Source organism: Desmodus rotundus, chromosome 6, assembly GCF_022682495.2.
Source record: "Desmodus rotundus isolate HL8 chromosome 6, HLdesRot8A.1, whole genome shotgun sequence".
Classification (NCBI taxonomy): Eukaryota; Metazoa; Chordata; class Mammalia; order Chiroptera; family Phyllostomidae; genus Desmodus; species Desmodus rotundus.
In genome coordinates this window covers 121,699,293-121,711,664 of record NC_071392.1, presented here as the reverse complement: position 1 = coordinate 121,711,664, position 12,372 = coordinate 121,699,293, and the positions used below count along the sequence as shown (strand labels likewise).

General features: G+C 40.1%; 1 protein-coding gene across 4 annotated transcripts in view; it reads right to left on the bottom strand.

Moving 5' to 3' along the window:
* The window catches only part of PLCB1 (phospholipase C beta 1), a 647,197-nt gene that overhangs the window by 158,957 nt on the left and 475,868 nt on the right, over positions 1-12,372 (bottom strand). For all 4 annotated transcript variants that reach the window (XM_024559913.4, XM_053926267.2, XM_024559915.4 and 1 more), the window contains exon 11: positions 3,143-3,300. In XM_024559913.4, coding sequence (XP_024415681.1) covers positions 3,143-3,300 — 158 coding nt within the window. The remainder of the gene's footprint in view (positions 1-3,142; positions 3,301-12,372) is intronic.

Below are 12,372 nucleotides of genomic sequence, written 5' to 3'. Positions count from 1 at the left end.
TCATCTGAAACCTGGCTGTTCCTTAACAATCTTTTACCTTTTTTGCTGTTCTCTCAAGTGATAGCTGTTTATTTTATCACACCGCAAGTGTCCCAGGCCTAAAAGCCCAAGATTAGGAATTTGTTGCTACTTATGCTACTGAAACAATGTGCAAACCAAGCAGGGGGATCCTAAAATAACCCCTACAGCCCTTGGTTGGAGGGAGGGGAAGTGGAATGATATGGCACTTAAGGTACTTTGCACAACTATGGCAAGTTGGTATCTAGATAATAGCTGTGCTACTGCCCTGGGCAAAGGTGTACATGACTTCTAGAGTATTCAGGGACTCATGATATATCTGGGGGTTTGTACAGTGCCTGCATGAGAGGCAGGAATGCAGAGGCCCATGCATCACTGAGTCACTCGTGCCCTGACTGAAGATGGCAGCCAAGAGAAGGTAGAAGATGTAGGAAACTGGCAAATGTAGCTCATTGTGGAAGAAACCACATAGAAGGGTCACACAGGAAACTTTGGGTCTTAAAAGAAGGGTGGGCAGCCATGAGGTAGGAGAGCCATGATGTAGCAGCTAGGCTGTGTGTAGAAGAGCTGGTCTGCCATGGGGGTGAGTCATGTGGGTAAAGTAAGGAAAAGGAAAGAGGAGGAGTAGCCATAAGGAAGAAGCCATGCGCCAGAAGAGAATTCAGCCATGCGGCCTTCAGTTTGTAATGAAGGAGGCAGTCATGCTGCCTGTAATAACGTAGCAGCTATGTAGTTTATGGAGAGAATTCCGTCACGCAGCCTGGTGTTGTAAGGAAGAAGGCATGCTGCTGCTCTAATCATGCTTATTCTAGCTGACTCCAAAGCCACCAAAGACTCTGCCTTGCAAGATGCTGACCTGCTGCCTCACAGACCCAGACTCTACCCGTACTCTTGGGACTTGGGACATATGGAGAGGCCACTCTCTGGGCACTTGTGCCTTTCCAGGCTCCACCATAATCCAGTGCAACGTGGCACATGTTTTCCTGAACTATTTTATGGAGGTTAAGGACAACATACCCCAAATCATAAAGGAAAAAGCTGCTCAATTAGGTGGAGACTTTGAAGTCCATGAGTGTACTTTCCAGAGGGACTGGAGAACTGTTTGTCTAGCCAGCTTAAAATAAGGATATGGGGATATGGGGAACTATTGGGTTTGTTTTTGGCTTATAGCCTGGTGGGGAGCAAGGGAAGTGCGGGGTCTCATGGGAGAACAGGGCTCTGAGCTGAAGTGCTCCCAGCACCACGCCCCCCAAATGCCACCCACCAAGGTTTCACCCCTGTAAATAAAAGCCTGTTTTTTCCAATGCTGATTGTTCGGTCATGCATCAAGGCACCATGTGCATGGGCCACAGTTTGCTCAATTACACTACTTCTGAAATATTACTTTTCAATCTTATTTTAAAACAAAACCCAGTTCTCATGAAGCAGCCAAATCAGCTTTTACCACTTTCTCATATCTGCCATCTACTGAGCTCCCCCGCCTTCAGCAAAGACTTTGGCATGTGGTTCACTGTCTTCTTCTTCATCATCCAAGGCTTTGTCACCAATCTTGGTGATATTAACATCTAATTCATCCAATATTGTGGCTACTCAACTCTCTGACCTCCCCATTTTCAATTGCCTGTCCCTACTCTACCTTAGTTACCCAAATACTTGGGTTCTGTTTTTTTTTGGTTGCTTAGGGCAAGAGTTAGTAACCCAGAGTCAATTCAGCCCTGAGAACAAGGCAGCCCAGGTAATGGACCTCATACCATGAGACCTGTGCTCTAAAGGTTATCTTCTGGTCCTTCTCTGTCAATTCCCTTCCAAAGAGGTGAGAAACCTAAGTCATACAAGAAAGCATGTGAAGTCCACATATCCCCTTTCTAGGTCATTTTCTAGTTTCCTAGAACCCCAGATGCCCCACCCAAATGGCCCTATGCTCCTGAGGATGACTCTTTGCAGGAGATATGAACAGAACTTGGATATTTGGGCTTGGATATCCAAATGCATGAATGTGGGGCTCTTTATGGTATAGGATGGAGCTATAAATGGAAAGAGAAGGGAGATGACCATTCCTCACTAATAAGAATGGTTGATATTCTTGGAAGTTACAGTTTAATCCTGCCTCCTAGACAGCTTTATTAAAATACCTAATCGTAAGATTATTTCTGCTGCTTGACAGCACCCAACGCATAGAAAAACCCCGCTTCCTTGGTTCCCTCCAACCTCAAATCACCTACTGCATGTCCAAATCCTGTAGGTCTTCTTAGCACTTTTACTGAGAACCACAGAGGCCATGATACACGTGCCTCCTTGTTACACAAGCCAATAAACCCAACTTTGGCTGCAGGTGTGTTCCTAGGGGTCTTTGACCCCTAGGCATCAACATGCCCAAAACTGGCACATTGCATTCTAGCATCACAGAATGAAATGTTATGATCATTAACCGTAGTCATTAACATCATCATCATCCAGAAAACAAACAGCTGGGGATACATGCAATAATATTGATGAATGTCCCAATGATGGAGTGAGAAAAAGAAAAAAAACAAAATAATGCAAACTATAGTCCATTCATATCATGTTTAAAACTTGGTAAAACTACATTGTTTAGGGCTGTACATAAGCTAGTACTGCCCTTTTTTCTTAAGCTAGCAATGAAGAAAAAAAAGGGTCCTCATGTCATCAGTCAGGAAAGTAGTCTATTCTGGGGGTAAGGGGGTCATTTTCACTGAAATGGCTATATAAGGTGGTTCTGGTGTGAAAGTTCCTATTTTTTGACTTAGGTGGTAGTTACATGGGTGAAAACTTTATACCCATTCATTAAACTGTACAAGTTGCATGTATTCTTTGTTATGTATTATTTGTTATATTTCACGATGATAAAATGCAAGAGAAAAAGAATGAGTGCTAAATAGAAAATAAATTGGCACTTCCTTTCATAGGACAGTTTGTTTAGATTTGGTTACTATAAATCAATTCACCTGATGCCAATTACCCATGAATAAACAGCTGAACTTTAGCCTCTGAAAAGGCAAAGATGATTAATGGCTTATGGACTTAATTGTTACCACTGGGACTTCCTACCTTAGCAGGATTTACCTCCTCAGTTCCTTCTATCAGTGATATTCATACACTCTACCTTGAAGGATATTTCAGTCGTCATGGTGAACCCATGGGTGATGACTGGTTCCTCTTCTGCGGTCCGTCCTTTCCAGCAGTCCAGCTCCACACAGCGACAACCAGACAGGAGTACTTGACGATACATCTCAACGGAGGAGTTTCCAGCCAGCTGGCCAGCTGTAAAACACCAACAAAATGAACCCCAGAGTCCCATGAAGTAATGAAGACATCGGTGGCTTCCTAGAAACGCTCTCCACAACAATGAGAAAACAAAGTGTTTAAGAGATTGACGAGTTGTTCTCAGCCATTTTTCTGCCTCAACATACCAAAAGGCAGTGGGATCATCGTTAATGCAATTGCGACTCCCCAGCAGTGGTTTGGGGGAACAGGGAATGTAAGAAAGAAAGTTATTGTTACAATAACAATAACTCAACTTCATTAACTGCTTACTGTGTGCCAATTATAGTTCTTTGAACCCGACATGTATTACTGTGCTTAATTTTCACAAACATCTCTTGGGATAACTACCTTTAACAAGTTTATTTTCAGATAATGAAAATGGCATTGAAGAGTTCATTTACTCAAGTTTCTGCAGCTGGTAAGTGGAAGACCCAGGATTATATCTTCAATACTCAGTCTTTCAATTCTGAGGGAGTACTGTTGACAGGTTATTTTATTATATAAATCATCTCCTCTGCATGTCTGTCCAAGGCACAAATGTTTAGAAAAGCTAAATATTCTCTTTTCAAAAGTGCCGTTTTACAGGAATAAATTTAAATTTGCCAAAAGAGGTGAAAAGCTTATACTTGAATAATTATAAAACATTGTTAAAAAATTAAATACAATCTAAATATATACGAAGACATCCCATGTTCATGGAGTGGAACACTTAATATTGTTAGGATAGTACTACTCTCCAAATTGACCTAAAGTTCAATTCTGGGGATTCTAATATCATAATTTTGTGATCAAATATCTAGACCTTCCTGCAATTTGATCCCTGGCCCTGCTTGAGTCACTAAACAGTTTTTCACTTTGAACTCTAACTGTTTACGTGGGGAACTGCATTCCCTGCATTGTGGGTTTAACCTCGAGACCTGTTTTATCAGTTTATTTTGAAGACTCAAAGGGAAACTGAGGTATTGGCCCATGCCTTGTGACCTCACTCCTGCTGACCATACCTTGTGACTCCAATCTTGGCCATATCTCACAGCTTTACCTGCTGACCATGAGTAAGCAGAAACTGAAGATGCCCTATAGGCCCAACCAACCTCCTTCCTGCTTGCACATACTTACAGTTTTGATGCTTGTCCCAACCAATCCTGTTAAAGATCAGCTCTCTGGGCCACTGCCCTTAAATGCTATGGCCTCCTCTTCCTCTTTAGAATGTACTTTTGGTCTATGCTGAAGGCTACATCTTCCTGCAAGCCATATATGAATAAAACTCTCTTTTGGCTGCCAGAAGTATCTTCTGTACTTTCTGTTGACAATTTCTATCAAAATCCTATCTGGGTTTTTGGCACAAATTGACAAGCTGATCCAAAAATTAGTACAAAAATGAAAAGGACCCAGAATAGCCAAAACAATCTTAAAAAATAAGAACAAAGTTGGAGGACTTGCACTTCCCAATTTCAAAACTTAGCTACAAAGGTACAATGATTAAAGACAGTATAGTGGCATAAGGACAGTCCTTCGGAACACTGGAATAGAATTGAGAGTCCAGAAATAAGCCCTCACATTTACGGTCAACTGACTTATAACAAGGATGCCAAGATGAAACATTACAAAAAAATCATTTTTTAAATAAATGGTGTTGGGGCAACTGGCTAACCACATGTAAAATAATGAAGTTAGACCTCTATCTCACATCATATTCAAAAAACTTAATTCAAGATTGATTAACCTTTCTTTTTTAAAAAAATATTTTATTTATGTTTAGAGAGAGGAGAGTAGAGGGAAATAGAAAGGGAGAGAGAAAAATTGATGTGAGAAAGAAACATTGAGTAGTTACCTCTCACTCACACCCTGATGGGGAACTGAACCCACAACCCAGACAGTGCCCTGATGAGGATTCAAACCAGCGACCTTTCGCTTTGTGGGACAATGCCTAAACAATTGAGCCACACCAGTCAGGGTAAGCTTCTTTCTAAATGTAAGTTTTTATAAAAACTACAAAACTCTTAAAAGAAAACATAAGGATAAATCTTTGTGACCTGGATTAGGCAATGGTTTTATAGATAAGTGACAAAAAGTATAAGCAACAAAGAAAAAAAATAGATAAACTTCATCCAAATTAAAAACCTTTGTCAGAACTGACATACTCCTGTGAAATGATGAAAATTGTAATAATCAAGGTGCCTGAGATGTCCTGACAGGAATGGAAACCAAGCTATTCTTGTTTCACCTAAGAAAATTGAAGGCACTATTTTCTTGATAAATTATTTTTATGAGATTAAGAATAAATAACTTTCAAGATAAGCCCACTGTCAGCACACAAATGGAAGTCTTTGGCTTTCCACATTAAACATTTTCTCTGATTTATACTCGATAAGCTTCCATCATCTTTTAAAATAGAGTTTAATGATGACATATTGATGAAAACTATTAAAATGACATTGAAATGGACAAGATCTGCCTTGTGGAGACAGGAAACAAACCAAAAGATGGATATTATAACACCCAATCATCCATATAACAAAAGGATGGCATTCTTTTTTTTCTTAAGATTTTAAAAAAGTTGTTAGTCTATCACAGTTGTCCCAATTTTCCCCTTGCCCTCCTCTGCCCATCCCTCCCCCCACTAGCACAGGCAATTCCCACATCATTGTCCATGTCCGTGGGTCATTCATACATGTTCTTTGTCTAGTCCCTTCCCCTTCTTTCCACCATTATCCCCCTCCCCCCTCCCTTCTGGTCACTGTCAGTCTGTTCCACATTTCCATGCCTGTGGTTCTATTTTGTTTGTTAGCTTATCTTGTTCATAAGATTCCTGTTATAGGTGAGATCACATGGTATTTGTCTTTCACCAACTAGTTGCATTCTTTTTTATTATTTTTATTTTTTAAAGATTTTATTTATTTATTTTTAGTGAGAGGGGAAGGGAGGGAGAAAGAGAGGGAGAGAAATATTGATGTGAGAGAGAAACATTGATCGGCTATCTTCACACGCAACCCAGGCATGTGCCCTGACCTGGATCAAACTGGTTACATTCACTCTGTGGGACTGTGCTCAACCAACTGAGACAGCACGGGTCAGGGCAGAACCACATTCTTGAGTTCTACAGAGCCCTAGGAAATGCACTAAAAATGGGATTAAGTCAGTTTGCATAATCCCATTTTCTCTTCTGGAAAAATAGAGCATCTTAAATACACAAATGTGTTTGCAAAAGCAGAAATGCTGACCAAATAATCTAGAGGATTCTCAATGGTAGATAATCAATTTGCCATCTACAATCGCCTCAAAGTTTATTGTAATAATGGTCTTTGCTGCATAAAGGGAAAAGGGAGAGTTGGAGTGAAGTGGAAAAGACAGTCATTACATGTTATTCTTAAACTTACAGGGAGGCTACTTTGTAACAAACATTCTAGGGACATTTGTTTGGATTTACTTGCAATTTTTTAATCATTAAAAGAACAAATAGAAGAAAATTAATATACTTTTAAAATCTTGATCCGTCAACATTTTGAAAGACATGGTAAAGCATAGGGTTTTGTTTGTGAGATGCAAAGGATTCTGAAAAAAATAAAGAAAATAAATAATGGGAGGTATATGGGTGTGTATTGTTTTTCTGTCCAACACCTAAGCCCAACATAATCTCTCCAAAGTAAATTTGTTCATTCTTACAATCAATGATCTTTTTAGAAATGGAAGTCTCTCCCAAAAAGCATATTTTGAGAAAACTCACATATTTCTATAATTGTACTCTTCCTTAGAATGTATATTAGGTTCTCTATATATTTTCCTTCATTTATGGAGATTTTTTCCAAATATGGATATTAATATTCTCCATTATTCTCTCCTTTTCTGCCTAAAGCCTCAAAGCTGGTTTATTTTTTCTTTCTTAAAGTTCCTAACTCCTCATTCTTACATCCCATGCCCCCATCACATTTCCATTTGATTAGATCAAATAAATATAGCTTCTGGGGCCAGGGGATTTCAGGGGTAGGGATTAATAATATGTCATGAGTCACTCAATCCTTGTTATTTCTGAAATTAGTATTTGACATCATTTCTGCCTGGCTGTGAACATCCCCTGGAGTACATTCCAAGCCCATGATGGAACTTTCGAGCTGAAGCTCCATCTCAGATTAACCCCTAATACTGCCCCAAGTCATAGCTCTGCAGCTGGTCACTTGACTGCATTCATTTTGGCCAGCTGGCTACACTCACTTGAGCTGTGTCTCCGATTATCCAAGGCGTCCATGTATCGAAGAGACCAGAAAATTGAAAGGAACAATCCCTCAATTAACACAGGGTTCTGAGGAATTTCTCATCTTGCATAGGGTAATGATTGTCTGTATTTATATTTAACATTAGTTATTGTCATCTTATCAACCTTCGGTGGAAGAAGATTTCAGAATGTGACACATTTATTAATTAAGTGACCTTCTTTAATAAACATTGCCTCCTTTAATAAAAGGAAGTGGGGACTATTTCTCTTTGCTTTCAAGGCAGGGACAGCCATTCAGAGTGGGGAAAAATAGGTTTAGAGTTGTTTGTATAGAAAGTAAGACAATAATTAATGAATAATAATACAAGACTAAGCTCTGTGTTCCCTGTACTCACAAACCTACTTTTGCACCACCCTGTGATCCCACACCTACATGTGAGAGAAAAATAGGGAGGAGCTGTTGTTCAGCTTGACTGCCTCTAGGGGCATCAATTTGATCTGATGTTTTCTTTTCTTTTTTCCCCTCCACTTCCTAACCTCCCTGCGCCACTAGCTGTCATCTGCTCTCCATCTGAGTCTGTCTTTGTTTTGTGATCTGGTCTTTTTCTATAGGGTTTGCCTGCTGCATCCACAAGACCAGGAAACTCTCTGGAGCACAGATCCAAGTGCCATGAGATGGCTTAGGTGGGAGGGTGGAAGAAACAACTTTAACCATATGCTTTACTAATAATCAGCATCTGTGCACAAGCCCCAATACATCCTCTGTGGGAGGCAAAATACTGGGAATAAAAAATGACATGAGACATGCTCCTTAACTTCACCATTGGGGAGGGAGGCAAGTGCAAACAAAGAAGAACGTTCTTATGTGCCAGGGTGTTTAAACTCACCCCAATGTTACACTTCCGGTTGCCCTTTCTTTCTCTTCTTCCTCTTTCTCCTTGCCAACAGAATTTTCTATTTAGGTTCTAATGTGCTTCAGGTTCCCCTCTCCCCAGCCCTGGTGTAAATCTTAACTCTTGTCAGCCAGTCACAGTGGTTCTGTGGCCCGTGTGAGTGGGCCATGTGGGCATTTCTGTGAGATGTCACTCCAGTCTATACCTACTGGGGCATGAAGGAAAGTCCACTAGGTGGGGTTAGGGGGCCCTCACTTTTACAGTGGCTCCCAAGACAGGGAATCTCACTGTGCCACACATGGACCTTATTTTGTAGGGGGTGATGTTCATGGTGCACTGTTGTCTTGAAATCATAAGGGAGCAAAAAGATGGAAAGCTTCTGGGTCTCCCATCACAGCAATAAATCCCTGACTTAATCAACCACACTGCTTCTGGACTTCTTGCTGTGTGAGGTAATAAATTCCCTAATATATAAGCCATTGAGTAAAAGTATCCCAAATAAGTCAGGGAAAGACAGATATTGTACCATATGACTTCACTTACATGAGGAATCTAAAGAACAAAATAAATAAACAAACAAAATAGAAACAGACCTGTAGATGCAGAGAACAGGCTAATGGTTGCCAGAAGGAAGAGGCTGGGGGTGGGTGATCAAGGTGAAAGGATTGAGAAGTACAGACTGGTACTTACAAAATAGTCATGGAAATGTAAATTACAGCATAGGGAACACAGTCAATAGTATTGTAATGACAATGAATGGTGCCAGGTGGGTACTGGAAATATTGGGGGGCACTTTGTAAAGTTTACAAGTATCTAACCACCTTGCTGTACACCTGAAACTAATGCAAAATAATATTGAATGGAAACTGTAATTGAAAAGAAAATTTAAAAAGTAATAGTATCTTGTTACTTGCAGCCCAAAATGCCTTGGCTGTTTCAATATATCTTCATTTTACCAATAAAGAAACTAAGGCTAAAGGAGTTAAGCATGTAATTTCCTTAGAGGCAAATTTAAACTTGGTTTATTTTTTTGCTCAGCTCATCTCTCCATTCTACCACCCAACATTCATAGGTCCGTGTGTGCCTCAAACCAAAAATAAGTTATAACAGGCCGCATATGCTGAAAGCTGGACGAGTGGGAGAGATGTGAAAGGAGGGAGCGACACTCAGTCTGGGTTGGCGGTGGGAGACTAGCAAGGGTACCACTATCCCCTGAGTCATTTCTAGAACTTTTCTGCAGCTAAGAACATCTATGTGAGAGAGGAATTGAATAATGATTTGATACATTCAATCAAACAATGTAATTTATAAGAGGAATAACTAAAACCTAAAGTTATGTTTTTCTTTGTAAGTTGAATAAGGATGTTAATCATTCAGTTATACTACTTAGCATTGCTGCTACATACGGAGCCATTGTCTCCCAAGTGGTTTGGAATATGGGAAGACTTATGAAGAGCTGGAAAACTACAGGTTGAAATGAGTGTGTACTGTTCTATGCAGAGAGAATTTTGGTTTGAAACATAGGGGTAGAGTTCTCCAGGGAAACAATAGTTTAAAACAAACTCCTTGATGTGCTGCATTGGAGATAAAAGATTATATCTTCCATATTAACCTCTCTGTGAAATTTAACATTCTCTTCAGTTACACATGGAGCTCACAAATCACAGTAGTACTAGCAGAACCTGTGATTTTGTCTCAAATAGAAATCACAGATATTTTCATATATTCTACTTGTTGCAAATACCATGACATATTATTTACAGTAACTTTTGTGTTAATAAAATATATACTATCTTACCACAGGTTTGATTTTTAATATTTGATTAAAATATTTCAGTAGACCGTGTACTTTATCCATTGACCACTAGAACAGTTCTAAGGCTTCACTAGACTGCCAGAAAGGTCAATGGTACCAAGTAAGATTAAGAATGCCTGGGAAGGGGGGGGGGAAACCCTTTATAAAGGCTTATAAACTTGAATAGGAGCTGTGAAACTTTTGAAATAGGCCTAAGAAACTGAATCCAAGGAAGTGGGCTAAGTGAACACTTTTCTCTTAAAGTTGGTGGTTTTAAAACAGGGCTAAAAACATTTTGACGCTCCTCTGATCCAGAACTCTGGTCTCTGTCCCCTCCCTTTGAATCTGGTCAGGCTTGCGACTGTTTGGACAAATAAAGAAAGGAGTGACAGTACAGAAGAACTTCAGAGGTTCAGAGCAAAAAGTCAATTAATGTTCCTCCTTGTTCTTTGGGACACTGGGTCTTGCCACTGTGAACCTCCATGGAAGAAGTCCTTCTACCCTGGAGCTGCCACACAGTGAGGAAGCTCAAGCTCATGGTGAAGCCTCCTGTTGGCAATTAGGTCAACAGTCCCCACTGAGCCCAGCTGTGGTCTGTCCCAGTCCAAGTGCCAAGCACACTGGTGGAGAAGCCTCCAGATGATTCCAGAACTCAAGGTGTTTGTGTTACCCTGAGCCATTCACTTCCCAGCTGAGGCCCAAGACACCAGGCAGCAGAGACAAACCATCGCCTCTGCGCCTGTCCAAATCTCTGACATACAGAATGTGGATGGAAAAAAAGGTGGCTGTTTCATACCACTGAGTTTTGGAGTGATTTGCTAATGCAACAAGAGATGACTAGAATAGGGTTTGGATGAGTCAAACATAAATCTAGTTAGTTTTATGGCATGAATCTCTCTTAGCAGATAATGTCAGTTGAGACAGAATAGACCACAAGTAGCCTGAGGGCCAATCTAATTTCCCTGAAGGTCATGCAGGTGTAGTTCACATGACTTCAGAACTCAGGCTCTGTGACTCTGAGCGGATGGCCTCAGATTACACAGCACCGTCCTGACAAGGCTCTTCGTGGCTGTCTCCAGGCTACCTGTCTGTCTACGTCATTTCTATTGTAAACTAGTTTTCATGGTGTGTGCGATACCAGGCCAATGCTGAACTTGGTACCAACACAAATTACATTTGAGCCAGGAAGATTAGGCCTCTTTAAAGAATTCAAAAGAAAGAACTGCTTAGGAGCCAGATGGCTGACGCTGTGAGACTCTCTTGGACCCTGCCACGGATATCCAGTGCCTGCATCCCCCTTGTCACTGTGTGAATAGTATTACTGGTCTACCTGACCATGCAACTCACACACACCCCTGGGCAATAAGCCCCGAGCACATCATAACCTCCGCCAAGGCAGGGTGAACATTTACAACTCAGATACTAAATGGGAGCCCAGAATTTGGTTGCTCTGTGGGTGTTCAGGTCTCTCTATCTTATATTCATTTGGATAATGAATTGTGTGAAGCAGGAGAGTGATGTGGTTTTTAAAAAGCTTTATTTTTTCTTTTTTATTAACCAGTAGATTTTCTACAAATTCTTTTCATGCCTGCGATTAGAGATTTAGCACACAGAAAGTATTCTGGAAAGGCATTTTGTTTATAAAAAACATTTCAGGCTATTAAAATCTGCACTTATTAAAATTTTTAATTTTAAGTTATGTTGAGCTAATATAGGTATATTTGTGTATGTATATATATGTTTTAATATTTTTTGAGTCAATGATCTAAAAACAATGACAATACTCAACTTAGGACAAATTAGGAAACACTGTTGTTTTTTCCTCCTTCATTATAATATTTACAAACAATATAGGTTGTCTTTCACAGGTCAATTTTTTTAAATATCTAAAATCCCAGACCACCTTCAGCAAACTGGCAATTTGCTTTGTGCAGAAGTTATTAAGGCCCTCAGAATTTTTCTGTGGATAAAGAAGTCCAGAGAAGTAGCATCATAAGTGGCTTAAAGTCCACTGAAGAATGAGTTCAGTTACACAAAAATTCCACTGGTTTGAAGATACAGACATGGATACGTTTTGGAAGACTTGAAAACTTAGAGATACTTGTGAAGAAATAACATTGTTTCACACCCGTAAGGACATAACTTCTTATGTCAGGAGCCTCTGGTTGAGA